The 19,170-nt window shown below is 43.3% G+C and overlaps 1 protein-coding gene across 3 annotated transcripts in view; it reads left to right on the top strand.

Annotated features, from left to right (window-relative positions):
- tanc2b (tetratricopeptide repeat, ankyrin repeat and coiled-coil containing 2b) overlaps positions 1-19,170 on the top strand; it is a 104,044-nt gene that overhangs the window by 30,705 nt on the left and 54,169 nt on the right. For all 3 annotated transcript variants that reach the window (XM_068306310.1, XM_068306309.1, XM_068306311.1), the window contains exon 3: positions 19,094-19,165. In XM_068306310.1, the coding sequence (XP_068162411.1) occupies positions 19,094-19,165 (72 nt within the window). The remainder of the gene's footprint in view (positions 1-19,093; positions 19,166-19,170) is intronic.

The raw sequence follows: 19,170 nt of genomic DNA on the forward strand, positions 1-19,170 counted from the left end.
TTGTTTGCGATATTAAACAGGTTTTTGTGCAGAATCTTTCCTTTCCCACCGCAGACAGCCGAGTCAGAATCACTTCTGTGTGGTTGACAACCTGTGGGTCCCTTGTTCCCCTCAGTCGGGTGGAATAACTGTAAAAACGCTGTAACCATGTTACCGCGTCGCACGAATCCTTTTGTTGACTGCATTACTGTCACCCCATCCCTGGAAGGCTCCCGCTCGGAGGAGTCTTTTGATGTGGGAGATAATCCCAGCCAAAAGCAACACAAGGGAGTTTTCATTCTATAACATTCACTCTTATTTGAATTTAATAAGTTTCAGGCTATAACCGAGCCATTGTAGGCCCTCCTGTCCTCCCTTTAACATCCCAGGGTCCTCTGGTCTTTATTATGGCGTAAAAATATGGCTGCTTGGAGATTTAATTCAGCCTTGAGCTTGATTTGCTCAATTGAATTCATTTTTAAAATGTCCCCCCAGCCTCTTATCTCACCATCTCTTCCCATGAGTCCAATACTTCAGAATTAAAAAAAAAAGAAGTGTTTTAAACTTCTTTTTTTGCTGTGATTTGAGAGCCTTTTGCATTGTTTGTTGCTTTCTCTGAGCTACAGAGGTCGTGCTTCTTTTCAGGACAAAACAAAATCCCTCATTTGACGTTTGACTTTCTGGTTTTTGTCATTCTTACTCGATTTAAAGCTCCTCTTCCTCCCCGCGGAGTGTGAGTCATCTGTGCAAACCTTGTTATCTATCAGCTGCTGACTGTTACGAGAATGAACTAGTGACAGAGCGTTCGCTGAATAAAAGCTCGCTGCTCGTAAGCTTCTGAAGACCGTTTTTCAGTTCCTACTGTCAACTACACATGATCACCATCACTGGCAACGTACACCGGAGAAAAATACGACGTTATGTTGGAATTTTTCACACAAGGTCTGCAAAATTCTTCAGTTTTATTCTAAAATAAACTCGGATAGGTCTGGTGGACCTGAATCTGCAGTAAATAATGCATCAGGCCCTTTTTATATGGGCTACCTGGATTCATCTAGATGTACTGTGATGTGTGAAATCGTCAACCGACCACTTCTCTCTCTTCATGTGTGAAGTGATGAGGCGGTCCTGTGTGCGTCCTGCTTTTCCTGATCCTATCAAACACTATAAGCCTTTAGTTAGAGTCACATTTGAGGACGATATCCAGACATTTCACAATTTTCCAAAGCGTCATTGAACAAATGTGTGTTGGAAGGCTTCGGTTGGTAGCCAGATTATTCAAATTCGCCCATCAGATTTAGATTTGGCGAGGACCAGAATGAGTTGGGTGCTGTATCTATGCCCTGTTATGATAAGGAAACCCACATTTTGATTTTGGTGCTGCCATCTTGATCCAAGGCTCCGTGGGAGAACAGATTTTGTATCTCCATGTGACCTTCCTGACTAAATAAGGGATGAATCCATTTTTAAAACGTTTTTTCAGACAAATTAATGAGACTGCACTTCCGTGTGTCGCGTTCTCTTAGCTCCAACCATCCAAGGGCGTCTGAAAGACTCGTTGCACAACCCTGATTTATCAGCTTTTAACAGACGGGGGGAAAGCTGCATCCGACTCCTGCTACTGTGGGAGGTGCTCTCGACTCAAAGGGGGCACTTTGACACCCATTAAAACTGCCCCCACGTGTGGCCTCACTTGACGTGGAAAGATCATAGACTCCGACGAGACGATCGCCATCAGGTGAGCTTCCGGCTTCAGAAATGTGACGGCTCCGAGCTGGAATATACTCGCTAATCTGGAGACAACAGACGTGCCGGAGTGTCGCTTTATCTTGCCCTCACGAAATTGTGTGAGCCTTGAGTAAGCAAGATAGCGAATGGCGGTTTTTTAAAATTGAATTACACAGATTAACCGCTCTGATTCTGATGATGTTCAAGTGCATTAATCTCTGCTTGCAACACATTCGGAGGATTGAGCGTTTTATCTCACTGAAATGCATTGTTTTATACTTTCACTCATATTTATAAAGATGTAATAAAACAAGACAATTATGAAGAAGATGTTTCAGTGTTCGTCTGATCCAAGGACAAATAAGGTCCATCGTTGCCTCATACTTCTGGATCCATTAAATCTTCTTTACAGAAATGAACTGAAAGTAATTCAAAACAGACTTAAAGATCATCCATTGCATTTTTTTCCCCATTTGTCACCCTGCATCGCGTTAGCTCCTTGGACCCACGTCGAAGAAAATTATACATTTTCCCGAGCTTTGTGTTTTATGTTTGGGAACCCAGACGCGTGAGATGCTATCATTAATACATGAGTCAGTCTGTAAATTGCCTTCTTTCCCTTCGGTCCAACTACTCTGACTTTCTTTTTTTTTTTTTTCTTTTTCAGACGCCTTTTAAGATTCGTAATGAATGTTCGCTCGAGAGCATGTGTAATTTCACACCCTGAGACTCGGGGTGTTTAAACAAAAAGGACAAATGTCTCGTCGTCACGGCAGCAGCAGCAGCGTTCAGATATCAGATTTGCGCCGAGCCTTTTCGTTTAGACACAGATCAGACTTCAGCCAGTGTGTGCGTGAGGCTTTCTCTGAGACACTGTGCCCACTGTTATCATTGCCCACGGCAACTTCATGTATCCCCCTCTAAAAATCCAAAATGTGAAGAAGAAGGAAAAGTTCCTCTTGTGTTCCAGGGTATTATATTTCATCTCGTACTTACACAGGGGTTCAGAGGAGGTAGTTTCATCAGCGGGGTGTTACAGGTGTTATTGCCTTCTCCTCTCTTTCCTCCCATCAGAAGTGAAACAAAGTCGACAGGATAACATTGCAAATTACAATTTATGGCGCTGGTTGATTGGAAAAATGATAAATGGGGTTAAAAGGTTGGGAGATGTTTAAATACCACATCCAGAACCCATCTCTGAGAGAAATGGGCTCAAACGAAACAGACAGGGTGTAATTTATGCGCAAGTTGCAAAAAATTTTAATTTGGATTAATGAGATTCAGCTTTATTTTTTAAAGTACTTTTTTTTTATTTCATGCTTTATTTCTGGTGTGAATAATGCCATGTTAAGCATTCACAATGATTGAAGTACCTTTATAAATCTCCAAGAGGCTTGTTTTTCAGGTTCTTTAGAAGATGCCGTTTTAATTTCTCATTACGGTGAAGAAGCGTCGACGTTCCGCCCGTCAGTCAGACGCGTAGCCTTCTAGTAACTCGACAAATGTTAAGGCAGCAGGTGCTCGACAGGAATCAAATCGAACCCCCTAATCACGCCGCGTTAATTGATGGCTCATTTTCCACAGTGGTGGAGAAATCTAATCAGAGATTATCAGATCAGCTAACATGCTTTGAGCACCAAGGCTGGAGGAGTGACAAGAGGAGTGACACAACAGGCAGGCCTGATGCTGTGTAATTATTGTCAATTTTATGCTGCAGCTAAAACCACCTGGACAAAATGAGTAAGTTTAGTCTCTTTTTTTAATCTAGATATGCAGGAATATTTAAATCACACTGGCCTATATAAGGAATGAAATGAATAAGTATGTTGTATGGAAAGAAAATGGAAAATCAGGCATCACATATTTATATTTAGAATATGAAGCAGGAACTTTAAATTTTATGGAAAACTTTATCGTTTTATTTGTATTTATATAAAAATAAAATAATATTCTCATTGCATATCTATTAAATTTTTAAACTTTTAAATCATTAATAGCTTTTTGGGGAACAAAGTGGAAGTTATAAGACATTAAAAAATAAATATACGGTGGTTTTTGTTTAATGTAAGACCAAATATGTAATATCTGTGTTTTTAACAATGGTAGCCCTTGCTTAAAAGATGTTCTGCATGTAAAATGTATATTTTGTATTTGTGAATAACACATACATCTAGAATGAGTTAGTGGACCATTTGCCGGCTGCATCCTTTATTTATTTATATATTTGACTGTGTTTTAATCTGTCTAGTAGCATATTTTCTAATCTAATAAAAAATAGAATCTAGAGATGCTGTGAATTTACATATATATTGCTACTGACGTTCAAAGAGAGCTCCAGAATGTGTCCTGACATTAGTGACTACATTTGTTGTGTAGATATTAATCATTTCCGACTGTCAGATAGATGTAAGAGGCTACAGGAGGAGCAGAGGCGGCGGCTTAACGCGACCCGAGCGTGGATGATCGGCACCGACGGATCTACAGAATGTCCCCAGGAAGGATCCGGTATTAATTAACCCAGAAGGGAGGGGAGATGAATGGAGAGATTTCATTGGACCAGGTTTTGTTAGCTTGTAAGAACACTGATTCCCCTCCATGGGTATATCATATTTAGCTCCTCATTTGTACCATTGTGTACACCATTGCTAAAAATCCTTTCCAAATTTTTAGGGCTACGGCTAATGAAGTAATTGCTTTTTCATCAATTGATTTGATGAGCAGTCCACGAAACTAAAAATAATACATTTAACATAATCTAAAACTAAAGAAAAAAAAAAGAAGAGAAATCCTCCCATTTTAAAATCTGGTGCCGGAGAATCTTTCAAAGTATGACTTAAGCGATTAATCAGTGATTCAGCTCTGCTTGATTTGTATTCAGGCCAGTCTTGCCGATATTCCTGCTATGCTACAGCTTCGTCTCACACTGTGCAGGCCTAAATTCCTTTCAACTGTGAACATTATGATGCTGTGGAAACAGACTGTAGACTGCAAAGCACACAATGAATCCATGAATCAATATGGTGGACAGCTGTCTAGAGGAGCTCTGACCTTTTGTTACCAAGGACAACAGCCTGGCATCTACAACCTTGCTGAGATTTACTGCAACATGTCATTGTTTTCTTCCATGACGTGTCAACCAATCAACAGTGCAGCGCCAGAGTAAAGTTGCTGCAAGATTCAGGCTTTTAATGTAGATAAATGCGTGTTTGTGATCCATTCCGCTCATCACTAAGGAATAAAGTGCTAAATGAACTGCCAGAAAGTCTTTGTTTTTGGCTCTTTGCTTGTTTGTCTCTTCCCCCTGATGATTGCCTATTATTCCTCTTCTCTGCTTCAGTCTCATTATCATTTATAAAGTCTGTTAGAAAACTCGCTGCGTGGTTGATCTTGAAAGGTTTGACGTAGGGCCATCAGTAATGAACCCTCATCACTTCCTTGCCTGCGGCCTCATTAGCCTTCTCCCAGAATAACAAAAGATGGGAGAAGTTTCGCCTCCTGCAGGGTCAGAGACAATATAACCAGTGTCCATCAGGTGGACAGCACAGCCCCCAAAACTGTCAACTCATCAGTGGGGACCTGTGACCTCGCCGCCGTCGGGCAACCATGGTATCAGAGTTCTAGCAAAACAAAAGTGTGATGAAGGTCAAAGACGATCCAGACAGACTGTCAAGAGGGCCGTGGGCTAAGAGACAATGGCCCCAAGTGTCAACAGAGACGCTCTATTTCGGGAGGAGTGGGAGGCACTTATGGACACATCATTATGGTCCAGTGGCACCACTTGGTGCTCATACCACCCTTGTCATGGACGCCCATGTTCTTTTGTGGAATGACCTCCTCAAAGATTTCAGGCTCAAGAAGGTGAGCCTGAAATGTCCTCAGTGACCCTTCCAGGGAGTGGTGGACGTGAAATAGGGACGCGATAGTAAAGAGTAGCTTGACTCTGTTGGGGTAGATGTACTTAATAGTTGTCATTTTAATGGCATGTCTGTGGAGGTTCTCACTCATCCAGGTCGGTGTAAATCAAGAGTAAAAAAGACTCAACTGGACTTGCTTATGGTTGGTTGAAGCTGTTTCACCCCTTGTCCAAGAGGCGTCTTCAGTTCTGAACTGAATGGTCACTAGTTGATTCTTTTTCCTCGTTTTCCTCGATTTATTGTAAGGGCAACTTTAACCCAAGAAAAGTTGTGCAATGGTGTCGAATGTCGCTTCTGCAAATCTTGTTACTGCCCCCTCGTGAGTGGGAGTCCAGATGTGGTCTTGGTGATGCAGGGAAGTTGGAGATTTGGTCACTTGAGTTGAAGCCATTGCTTATGAATTTCATTTTTATCTCAATCATTTCACCCAGACTACAGTTGTGTCATCAATGATGCTGAAACATTTTGCTTGCACCAGTGGAAAACAAATAAGATAAAGAAACTAAAAATGGCTGAATCCCATTTATCTGCTTCAGTTTCAGGGTCCTTTGATACTGTCCTACCACGGCAAATCAAGATGTCTTTTTATAGAATGTTGAGACACAGTCTCAAGAACCAGCGCTTTGAAGAAAGTTTTAAAGAGGTATTTCTAACGCTGAATTAAACTGCATTTGTCTTGTAATAGCTGGTACTCATTGTTTCCGACGGTAGTCAGCTGAACGTTCCATTTGTATTCCCATCACCTTAGTAATCACAGAGAAGTACTTCTTATGCTTTTTATGCCGTAGCATACTCTTAAATTTAAAGATGGTGTGACTCACGTCTCAGTGAGCCGAGCCACCGGTCTGCCCCTCCGTGTTCTGCATCTCTGGTTTGATTGCCATTATAAATCTGCATTAAAGCCCTGATCCGTTGCCAAAATCAGCGCCTTATATGAAAGTCGCGCCATCAGCTTGCAAGGAACTTGAATGTTCAACCCAACTGACATCGCCATTCATGGTGGTTTGATTGGTATTCTTGAAATGTTCAGAGTCATTTCACTTGCTGTGTGGAAGGAGTGACATTTAAAGGAGGCCGGAGAGTCCACGGTGACATCTTTTGTAAAAGGGGGAACTATGCATTCCAGGTCTAGCGATAGGAAGTGGTCAGTGAGATGCGTGGGTTAAGAAGGGTTGGTGTAACCTCTCCTCCACTCACCAATGACATCGTCAATAGTGGGAGGTCTGACTCTTCTTCACTCCATCTTCATCTGTCCGTTTTCCTTCCCTTACATTACTCACTATCCTGATGTCTCTCTATGGCCTTTTTTCCTCTTTGTCATTTCCTTCCAGTAAATATTTCACGCCCACGCGATGATCAGGAACATGTACAAAAATATTTGACTGTGATAGCGATGTCAGCGCATTTGTAGCGTCCTCCCATTTGGTAGTTGGTGCTGGATCTGTGTCAGTTCTCTTCTTTAACGTTGACAGCTTGATTAAAGGGCGTTCGTGGATGAAGTGTGATTGATATTTAGCAGTTGGTGTTACTGTGACCCGGTTATGATGTCCTTTCTTGGATGGCAACGGAGCAGGGATGATGTTGGCAGTAATTTATGACCATGAAAAGTGATGGTGAGATCATGTCACTCTTCTTAATGTGTCCATTAACTTTTCATTGTATAGGAAAGTTGTTTCTAGTCAACAAAATGTCAAAACATACTGAAAAAGGTTGTTTGCAATTTCCTTGCTGAGTCTCCGAATACCTTGTTTGCAATTTCTTGTCACAGATGATGAGTGAAACATTTTCTGTTCAAACATAACTGCAACCCTGAAATTTAATCTAGATTTAAAAATAAATTCGCAAAATGAGTGACTTGAATGCACTCAAGCTATCCTTCAAATACATTTTATTATATGACATGTGTTTTTTTCCATAATCACATAATGCACATGAAACAATTATTATCCTTAATTCTTTACCAGATCAAAACAGTCCTGCAAACCAAAATCAAATTTTGCCAATTGCTTAAAACCAGTTTGGTGGAAAAAGGTAAAGTATATTCCGATCTGCTCTTATTTATGCATATTAATCCATCAGTTAAGCGTATAAAGGAGTTACTTCAGTGATCAACTCCTGTGATTTTTAGAGTCTTTTAGCTCATAGTTTTGGTTTCACAGCCAGCAGCCTTCCTGTTTTGGTTCGGATCACGGTTTCCGGTGGTGCTGATCCATTTTGTTCGTATTTGACTGAGACATCTCACCATACAGTGAACTTTTGTTGGAGACTATTGTACTATTGCTGCATCATGTCTAATAGACTGTTTGCAGACTCATTCTCCATTTGGAATCTGATTAGAGCCTCTTGTGGTCAGCGTTGCCGCTGTTGTGATCCGGTAAAATTCTCTCCTTTAAATTGCGATTTCTTTCATGCATAAAGCAATCATTCAATGGGTTGTAAGCGTGAGCGGAGGCACAATGAGTGTTCGGTCGTTTGGTCTTTGGGGATCCTTGGCTTTGAAAGAGTTAAGGAATCCTGCCCCGATTGAAAAAGAGAGACAAGGAGGACGAGGGAGACTTATTGCTGCCAGAGAGCAAGAGGAGGAGGAGGAGGACGAAGAGGGGAAGACAGCGAGAGGAGAGAGAGTGGCCTGTGTGTGTGTGTGTGTGTGTGTGTGTGTGTGTGTGTGTGTGTGTGTGTGTGTGTGTGTGTGTGTGCATGCGCGTTTCAGTGAGTGTATGCATACTGACACCTGGCGCTCGCCCTCCCTCGCTGCTCATATTGAGGAGAGCTCGCCGCCGGTCTTGGCCACTATCTTCCTCTTTCCCCTTCTACTCCCTCCTTCTATCTTTTGTCCTTTCCTCTCTGCCTTTCTTCCTCCGCATTCTCTTTTTCCCTCTCCGTGTCCCTGCGATCCTCTCATTTTGTGTAGGAGCTCCTTCACTATGGTGCAGGATTTTTATTGCCTAGGCAGACGAGGCGCTCGACTGACAAAGGTGAGACGGATTAATCGGGGCGGGAGGATGGATGGATGGATGGATGGATGAATGGATGGATGGTTGAATTCCACGGATGTGGATTTTAGTTATGAATGTGGGGAGAGGTGGAAGCCGGCTTTGGAAATAACCGCCATTCATCAAGGTTTAGTCGTAAGAATTGTGTTGTGTTGTCAGCTCCTGATTCCCAAAAGGCTTTGTGTTGTCTTCTCTGGTTGTATTTAACACCAGTTTGTGATTTAAGAGTTGTGCATCTCTTCTTTTTTTGGTGGGGGGGGCGCTGGTTTTTGCACCATTTGTCATTTGTTGCTGCTGGTGTCATTTTGAACCAGGAAGTGGGCTCTCAAAGCAATTAGTGTGTTGGCGGCGTCATGCCACACCTTAAATGTGAACACTTTGTGTTTTAGTGTAGATAATAGTAAAAATACATAACAACGTCACGGAACCAGAGGATCCACAGCGTCCGACAAATGGACGGCTTATGAAATGAGAGATCAGGTGTTCACGAACAGAGGTATCTCTGATGGCTGTTTCTGATTGGCTTCCACTCAATCACATCACTTCTCCCTGTTTTTACTTTTCCATCGTCTTCTCTCCGGATCAGTTGAGTAAATCTGGACATTCTATGATAGTATATAATCATTTTATCGTGTATATAATCTTTTCGCAGTTGACTGCCCCCAGAAGCATTTGTTTTCCTTAGCGTCTCATTAGCCAGGGTACAAAACTATTCCTCCCTCCCGTGTGAAACTCCCACAGTTGTTTTCCATGCCGTGTCACAAAGTTAGTCTTCCCCCTATTCCTGATTTTTAAAATACTTTCTTTAGCTTAATCCTCCTTGGTTTGACAGTCATCTGTAGCTGTAGCGAATCGACAAGTTGTGGTATTTGGGTTTTGCTTTGCCGCTTGAGACTTTTCTTAAATGCATGTTGAAGTTGTGTCACCCTGTGTTCAGTTGCCTCCCGTAAAGAACATCAGAGACCTTGTTCCTGTAATGGAACCCTGGTGTTCTATTGGAACTAGAACGTGTTCTAAAGATACCAGGCATCCTCTTCCTCTGTCACTGTCTCCCCCTCACTCTGTCATCACTTCACTTACTGTAACTCTCTCTTTCTTTCTCTCACACGCTCTCTCTCCCACCCACTCAGATATTTATGGAGAACAAAAGGAGAGAGAAGAGAGGGGATTGAAACAGTAAGAGTGGGGAAGGCTGGGTGGACCAGCCCTGCGTAGGCTAACGAGGCCTTCGCCACTCCATCCCCTTCTTGTTCGCCGTCCGTTTTTTTTTTTGTCTCGCAGCCGAGCGCGTCCACCGTTCAGGTCCTCCCAGCTTTGAGTCATATCCCTCTTCACATTTGCTTCTCTCCATCCTCCTCCTCCATCTCTCTTCATCAGTCCATACGGTCATCACAGCTTCTTCTCTATCCTACGGTTCTTCCTTTCTGTTCATTGCCTCTGGAGTTTTGTTTTTTTTTTGCTTTTTTGACAAAACCCACTCAATCCTCCCAAAGTTTCCTAAATTGTTTCTCACAGTTCCAGGTGGTGAGACTTTTTCCCACCCTCTCATGTTAATAAGTTTTAAAGAATTCAATCCATCCATCTCTATTCTGTTCTGTTGTTTGTTCCAGTTTGAGTGTCTTGGTGTGGATGGGCCCATTATCGCCTCTCAACGCCACGTGCCTTTGTTTGAACGGAAGTGACCTCGCAGAGAGAGAGGCTGCACCGCTTCTCATTGTTAACTGGGTGGACCTCGATTGCAAGGAGTGGTCTGAACCCACGCAGGCCTTGTGGTCGAAGCTCTTCGAGTAAATCGCGTTTGTACTCATCTGTCCGGTGTTTTCCTTCCGCTCCCGTCCACGGCGGCCATGTTTTGCCTTCTTCTCAGTTGCTCTAACTCTCGCTGACAGTCTCTGGAAGGACTCGATTTATCGGGCTTCTGGACGATCTGTGTTGACAGGTGTGACAATTGTCGCTCTCATACCCTAACAGTCGGATCCCCACTTGATCTTAAATGACCAATCTATTAACCGATTCTGGTTTTCTGACAGTAAAGACCAACGATGGGTGGATAAAATTTTGTGGATAGCTGTTTTTTGGACTGTCCTTCAAATTTTTTTCCTTCATCTTTCCTCAAAAACTCTTAAAGGTGGAAGACACGACTGTCAGCGAATCCTTCCACACCTACTTCACCACCATCCTAGGTACTACCACGCTAGAATGCCTACAGCTACACCCAGTTCCAAATGAGGATTTGAACCCAGGACCTTCTTGCTGTGAAGCAACATTGCAAGACCAGAAAGGTCACAAATGTTTTACATATATTTCAGCGTTTTAACTGCGTGCAGGAACACATACTAATTATCAGACTGCACGCAGCTTTTCATTTACTCTGTGTGAAACAGATATTAACGGGTATTGCCAAGTCAATCATAAAAAGGCCTGATTATTATTTACATCCGATCTAATGTTCATCTTTAACCTCTGACAAAACATCGGTACGGCTCACGTAACAAAAACCCTTTGGTTTTAAAGGCATGTGGGTAGTTTTACACTACATTTACTACACTCACTACTCCTACTGTATGACAGGGTGCAGCAGCTGTTGTGTTAATGATTAAAGACTCCCAGCTCCGCGCTGTAGCCTACTTTCTCCTCAATAAGTGTTGCTGTCTGCTGTGACATTGGAGGCTCTACCACCACCCACACCCCCCACCCCAAGCCTATTTTATATTTAATGTCTAGTTCATTATTCAGTCATTCCTGTTTGAGGTTGTAGGCCATCTCGGTCGGTCGAGACGGTGTGTGGGTCTGCGCCGCGTGTGAATGGAGTTTCTTCCCTCTGCTACCGTCACAATGACACCGAGAACAGAATGAATTATTGCTTTGCTGCAGGCGAGCAGCGGATAAGCGTAGCAGAGCGCCATGAAAGAGGGTGCAGTGGCAAGGACACTCATCTTTTTGTTTCACCTCCGTCCTCCACGCTCCGTCTATTACTATGGGCAAAGTCGCTCTTCGCCCCCCCACCCCAACGCAAGTCGAACTCTTTGCACACAAAATGACACTTTGCTATCCTGCCGCCGGCCCCTTCCTATCCGACATCAAACACCCTCTTTATGGTCATGTTTTTGTGCTGGTGGCTGTTTTGGAGACTCTGAATGCTGCACTTTTCTATCTGTTGTTGCGTCGGCTCGCAAACTTTTAACAATCATGCCCCCCCTGAGACATTCTACATCCTCCTAAGTAACCCCAGCTCCACCAACATCTCACTACAGTGATTTATTATTCTTTTTTTGCTGCATAAACAAGAAGCTGACGCGCATATATTGCTGCAAAGAGCATCAAAATGTTATTTGTGAGATTTGGCAAATCGGTGACATTAGATTTCTCAAGGTCAACACCCTCAAAAATAATGATAATAATTAATTATCTTCATTTTTTTAAAAATCTTTTCATTCTTTTGAGTCTCAGTCTTAATGGACTGGTGGTTTAAATCACTATATAAATAAAGAAATGATCGAATTCTGATATTTGAAATTGCTCTTGTGCAATTTTTCATATATCCTTGTCGTTCCTTTGAAGATGTGTCTCTGTGGCAGGTCTTTGTGGTATGAACGGCGGACGCTGGTGGAATCCTATCACAGCATTAGTCATTTGAGAGCTGCTTCGCTTCAAAGTGAATATCACCCGATGGTCATCATTTACATTCGTCATACGGCCTGCAGACGGTCTGTGGAAAGTTAAATCATCTTCTGCATGAACCTGCGAGAGAGATTTGGACTTTTAAGTGTGGCGCCACGTACCCCCTCTGGAGCTTGTCTTTGTGTATTGAGCTTTGTATTGTCAGGTTTGCAAGTCAGGTTTGTGCATTCCATTTGTTTTGTGATTTTCAAGCTTTTTCACTTTTGCAGAAAACAGGGAAATTCAACTAATTGTGATGCAGATCAATGAATTTGCAGCTAATGATGGTTGCAAAGTTTTTAATCGGATAGGAGTGATACTCTCTCCCAGTTTGGTGTTTATGGCCTTTTGCATTTGCTTGTTAATTTTGTAAAAAAAACAAAAACATTTTTAATCCTTTGAATGATCTCGGAAGAATTAATTCATCCTCTGCGGATCTGGCAGACTCGAGATTAGGGTGTGGTACAAACTTCTCCCGCCACGTCTCTGGTTTTGTTGAGAAGCTTACAAATCCCCCTCCCCTCCCCGACGGCACAAAGAGCCCCCCAAGCAGCTGGAATAAGAATCATATTTAGCAGTCGTCCTCTTTTAAGCCGCTGTATGGGGAATAGCTCATTCTGTCATTCAGTGAGGCTGCGATTTGAAAGGCAGTAAATATCCCCCTCCATAATGAGCGAGCATTGACTAAAGCGGTGGCGCTCGTCTCCTCAGCCACCCCCCCACCCCACCCCCCAACCCCCTTTTGAATTTCCTGCATTCCAACCTTTTCTCATTAAACGCTCTTTGTGGGAGCAGAGAGGGAGCATCTGCAACCTTAGCAGGAGTCGCAGACGCTCCTTCCTCTCCCCGAAGACTCGTCGGAGGTCGAAGCCAACCGGGAGGCGAGGAGATTCGATTGATTCAAACAAACTCCCCACTTATCTAATAAAAGAAATGTCTCAGGTTAAGTCCCGCCTCCCAAACAGGAAGCATCCTGTGAGGCGTCTCAAGAGGAAAACACCTGAAGAGGTGTCTGGAGGGTGGAGCCTCCCCAGGTAGTGTTTTTTTTTTTTTTTTTGTGATGTCATGACAGCATTGTGGATTGTCGAGCTAAATATTTCTCACCCTCAACAACATGTTCTCCCCTTATCCATTATTCTACTCACACCCCAAGAGGGAGAGGGGAGGGAGGGCTGCCATGGTATCAGAGGAGGAGGAGGAGGAGGAGGAGGAGGAGGAAGAGGAGGAGGCCTGCTGGGGTGTATGGGAAAATCAGGGAAAATCAACAAACTCAAACATAAATAACCTCGAGCGCATCGCCGGGCTGTTTGTTCAGCTAGTTGAAGTGATATAAATCAAATACTATTGACGTTTTTGGCTGATTTAACTCCACTCGTCTGCTTCACTTCTATCTTGTCATTTTTTTGGGAGAATCTGTGACGCTTCTCCACTTCGTTCTTCTGTTAGCTGGATCTGATCCGTTTCTCCCACTTAATGCTGCACTAAATTAAAAGAGAAGTAATGAAATGACACAACCGGGACGTAGAAACACTCAGTGTCTGTCTCACCTGGTCAGGTATCTCCATCCCTGATTGGACGATCCTTGTTCGAGGGAGGAGTTTAACAAATATAAAACTAAATGCGTGCTTAACTAATCTTTGAAAGGTAAAAAACCCAGCATGTTGTCGTGTCTCGACTTCCTTTCAGTCGTGGCTTCAAACAAATCCTTATTTCATTGATCTAAAATTAATTATCAGTTTTTTCTATATTTGGAGAAGCTCAAACCTATTTTAACCAGACAGGTTTAGGTTCTACTTTCCACATTTATTTATTTATTTTTTGGTCACTGTGTGACGTCTGCGATTTTTAAAGTGGATGGAGACAAAATCGTCCTCCTTCATCGGGATGCCCGGAGGCAGACCGGGAGCAGCAGCAGCAGCAGCGATTCCTCGGCTCGTCTTCTTTGTTTCTCTGCGATTCTCAAGGCAGCCAAAGCAACAAAAAAAGAAAAAAAATCCATCTAACGCTTCCATTTCCGTTGGTTATTTTTTGCTGCATGCTTTTCACTCTGTGCTCTGTGATGTAACCCCAGTGGTGTGTCAGACTGAAGGTAGGAGATGTTTGATGCGGCCCCCCTCTCTCTCTCTTTTATTTTTTTTAGCCTATTCTTCACTAGCTCTTATTTTTATTTTATTTTTAAAAGAAACCCACCCACTCAGTGCTGCGACACAGCTTTTCTCAGCATCGGATGGCGATGTAGGAGTCAGGGCACTTCATTCTTTTCATTCTCTCGTTTACACACACACACACACACATGCTCTCTCTCTCTCTCTCTCTCTCTCTCTGCTTCTACTTCCTCCATCATAACACCTCCATCCATCCATCCAGGACACTGCTGAGTCGTGGCGCTGTCAGCCAGAGCCTGACGCACTCGGCCGCTCGCATATACGTCATCGCTCTGGCCGGACGCCACCGCCATACTGCTCGCTTTTCCTCCGTGTGTTCCTCCGGGTCACCAGCTCTGGTCTTTAACGGAGGGTGGCAGGAGATGAAGTGTTAACTTAAGTCAAGGAAACACTTTCATTTATGTTTCTTCTACTCCCATTTCTACTACATCTTTGAAAGACGGCCTTGGTTTCAGTCATTGAAGTAAAAGTGGAAACCATATAAAGTCTATGTATCAACATCCTGGTCTTATAATGACTGTATTAGTATTCTTTATTCTTTAAGATCTTAAATAAGGATTTAGTCTTGTTTAAAATCTAGATGAGGTTAAAAAAAAGAAGTCATAAAAACAAGAGTAGTAGAAGCTAAATAAAAGAAGAATTGCTTCGGTTTTCATCACTGTGGCTGTTTAATCAACAGTTATGTAACAATGGGACAAATAGACGCTCCTCCGGTGCTCTGGGTGCGACTGCTGCCATGTAGGAATATCTCTTCCTTTATTGCGTCCGCCGCCGCCGCCGCCGCTCGCAAATTGAAAGATGCAGTTTGTTGTCAGCGTGTCGACCGTCGTGCAGAGAGAACACAGCCACAAAGATTCATGTAAAACGGTTTGCAGCGGTTTTACATCAGAAAATAATTTAAATACTCCTCTAGTGTGCGCTGTGACTTCCTCGTAGCGTGGTTTAATGTTCAGGCTTTGCTGTATATTGCTGGACTGTTTGTGCAGGCAGGAAGCGTTCAGAAAGTGTCTGCTGCCCACACAGTACATCGGTTGGCTGGCTTTTCTCTTTAGCCTTCTTGCTTGTAAAAGAGGAGAACACACATTAAATCAAGGCTGAAACTTCCTGAACGCGGTTAACAGCTTGTGAAGCCTTGGGCTCGGTCGAGGCCCTCCCTCCATCCGTCTCCTTCCCATCATTCCGTCCGGAATGATGGGAAGGACCCGCGCCAGAGAGTGGAGGGGGGGTCGTCTTTTCCCACCTTGGGCAAGGGAAATTACCACTGGTGACCCGTTCAGACCCCCCTGTCTGTACTGCTTTTATAAAAAGAACAACGTCAAGGTTTTTATTTGTGTTCGTCCGTATATGTGTGTGTTTGTGTTTGCGTGTGTGTGTTATAGGAAAACACTGTCTTGTCATTCTTGGTGTGTAATGTGACCACATTTTGCAGTGAAGCAGCTATTTCTGTCGATGAGTCCGCGCTTTATACTCAATGTTTTTATGGCCTCGCTGAATCAGAATTAGAAGAATCAGCTCAGACAGAAGAAGAGCATGAACAACAAAATCAGGAAGTAACGGCTTTTAATGATAACACATTTGAGACCCTGGAATTGGGGGAAAAAAATGCTTGAAAAACTACTAAAAGTTATTTAAATTTAAATTTTTGTTCCTCCGTTGTCGATTCTTAGATACATTTTTGAGATTTTTCCTATGTCGAACATTTCATAGCTTAAGGAGGCGGCCAAACCGTTCAACAGCAAAGATTGAGAAGAACATCTCCGTCCCGTGTCGTTGTCGTGTTGTCGTGTCTCTGCACATTTTCAGTAGATGTGTTGTGGTTCGACTCTCATCCACTGGCAGGATGTCAAAACCCTTTGCTTGCTGTGGTTTTCACCGGCGACGGCGGCGGACAGGAAACATTCCTCGAAAACCCCTGGAGCAGAAGACGTCCAAGTTCTTTCGAGTACGAGCGTCGGCTTATGGCGAGGCCGACGCCAATAAAGATGTCCAGCGATTTTACAACAGAGCAGATGTGCTCTCATATGGCTCAGCGGAGCTCAGTGGAGCTGGTGATTCATTAAGATGCTCCACTTTGTTGTGAATATGATTTAAATCTCGGTTAAACGAATGTCAGAGCAAATGAGCGGCAGCGTTTGTCTTCGATCAAACTTCCAGACACGGCGCTCCCGCCAATGCCGATGCTGGAATGCTTTGACAGTAATTGATTCGCTGATTGATCGCAGGAGCAGTGCCGGCAATATTGGAGCTGTCAATATGTCTGGTTGGAAAAAAAAAAAAAAATCATTTCACAGCTCGACTTACAAACAGGGCTGAGAGGATTAGTTGATTTATTTGTGACACAGTTAATTGATCGGTAGAAACTTTTAAACAACTATTTTGATAATCGATCCCATCTGCTTATTTCAGCTTCTTGACGCTTCACTTGTTTTGATTTAAGGGTTAGAGGAGCTTAAAATTCACCATGAAGAACACTTAACTGTTAATAACATGGAAGTGTCTCCCTGCTGCCCCTTGTGGCCAAGATTGATATTACTATTTTTTTGCATATAACCAAATAGAAAAAATAAAAGATAGAAAATCTCCTGTATCATATATAAGTAAGCATATTTAATTCTGTGTCGAGCCATCCTCATGTGCTGAATGTCAATGATTTATTACTGCAGCTCGCTCAGACTCTTATGCTTATTTATGAGGATTTAAGGTTTAGCATTTACTTCTCTTAAGAAAAAAAATATGCTTAAAGGGATTCCAGCTTGAGGATTATGTGCATTTAAACATGTCACTTCTCTCACCAAACTTATTTATTTTTTCCATCTTGAGCATTTTCATCAAACTATGAAATCATCATCTCTTCACATCTGTGGAATTTCGCCTCTTATACAGGCGATGAAGACGAGCACAGATGCTGATGTCTTTTCACATCGACGACGGCTGACAGATGTTGTGTACGGAATTCGGATGACGTCCGCTGTTTGTCTCCGGGTTTTGGTATAAAAATGTTGTCTCCTGTCAACCGCAAGACCTCCCCTTCCATGTTCCACACTTAATAGGCCATTGATCTGTGTGGCAGGACATTGTGCTGCGATCGCTGGTAACAAGGGAGCAATCTGCACAGAAGAAAAGAAAGCGTTCTCTTTCAAATAAAGGAGTTGCCAAGACGTGTTGGGCAAGCGTAAAATGAAATGATAGCGGAGGAATGAAAGGAGGTAAAAGCAGCCCGTGTGGAGTTTCAACCAAAACATCACCAACAAAGAAATTTAAAATCGAAGGTTTTAACAGAAAATGTGTTATGTTTATTGAACAAGAGTGAAAGGGTGCAGTTTCTGCTTTGAATGTGGTAAAAAATATGATCAGACATCTGAAGGCCGCAGAGTTTTGTGATCCATTGTATCTTATTCTTTAAAAAAAACAAAAAAAAAACAGTTGTGACGTATTGATTCGTTCAAATGTCTCCTGAGGTGATCATCAGATGCGTCAAAAGTCTATCTCCCACCTGACTTTAATGAATTATGGGTGCTTATTCTCTTCTGTGCACGTTCCTGACATTGATTTTTCTCGGGGGGTTTTTTTTTTTTTTTTTTTTTTTTTAATCAAAGAGGTGTTGATGGTCAGATTGTGAAAATTTCATAAAGCTCAAATTAAAAAATTAAAAAAAAAATTTCCCCCCACATCTCTCTTCTGTACTTCTGTACCAATTACTCTGACGCCTCCTGACCCGGGTTGGGGCCGGCGATCAGGACGGAGCACCGTGAAAATCCTCCGCAGAGGATGCCGTCCCACAATCAGTGTCAATCGTGGGCTGGCCCAGTTCCCACACAACGCCCCACCCCCACCCCCCCACAGCTTATTCTATCCGTCCATCGATAAGCTTGATCTTTCCACCGGCGAGCCGATCTCATCTGTTGCGCTCCTGCCGGCTCACAGCTTGTAAAAATCTCTGATTGGGGGGAGGAGGAGATAAGACTTCAGTATTTGTTTGGGATTTCTGGGGCGACAGCGAGCTCTGCTATAGAATATAATTTATTCATTTTTTTTATTTATTTTTTTTGCGATAAGAATAAATCTCGTCTTTCTAATTTGACCATCTTTGATCCGTCCACAGGAGGAAAAAGCCTTTTATTAACAGCTGGTGTAATGCCACTGGGATCATACTTCTAGTATAAATCATTTGGTCCAAACCTCCTCTTGTGCTTTACTCTAGATCCATCCACGCTCAAACAGGATTACGAAACAATCCCTGATCACACTGCACCCCCCCCCCCTCCTCTCACTTCCATCCACTGTGGCTAATTCCGCCTGCCTGCCTCCCTTGGGCGTAATTGATCCTCATATCGTTAACTGTATTTGGATCCATCCGGGGGGAAACGCCCACTCGCTCATTGAACCGTGGATTTGTGATTTGCCTCCTAACGCCGGGGTCTATTTTCTTATCTGCATGGGCAGGTCTCAGAGATAAAAACCCCCCTCTGACTGATCTGCCACGGTGAGGGGCCGCCCGGGAAACGGGCGTTTGTATGGGCAGCTTACTGGGCGTCCTCAGGTCCCACACCTGGCTGATGTTGGGGGGTAAGGGGGGGGGTGCTGGACCGCTCCTCATCGTCACGTTATCAGCGAGCTCACTCCATGTCTTTCTCTTTCTGCTCTTCTTCTGCAGATGGCGGGAGCGACGACCTGGCAGACCCCCGCTCGCCCGGTCTAGACCCTCACCTGAGCCACGCCGGTCAAGGTAAG

The sequence above is a fragment of the Antennarius striatus genome, chromosome 21 (genome assembly GCF_040054535.1).
Source record: "Antennarius striatus isolate MH-2024 chromosome 21, ASM4005453v1, whole genome shotgun sequence".
NCBI classification, from domain to species: Eukaryota; Metazoa; Chordata; class Actinopteri; order Lophiiformes; family Antennariidae; genus Antennarius; species Antennarius striatus.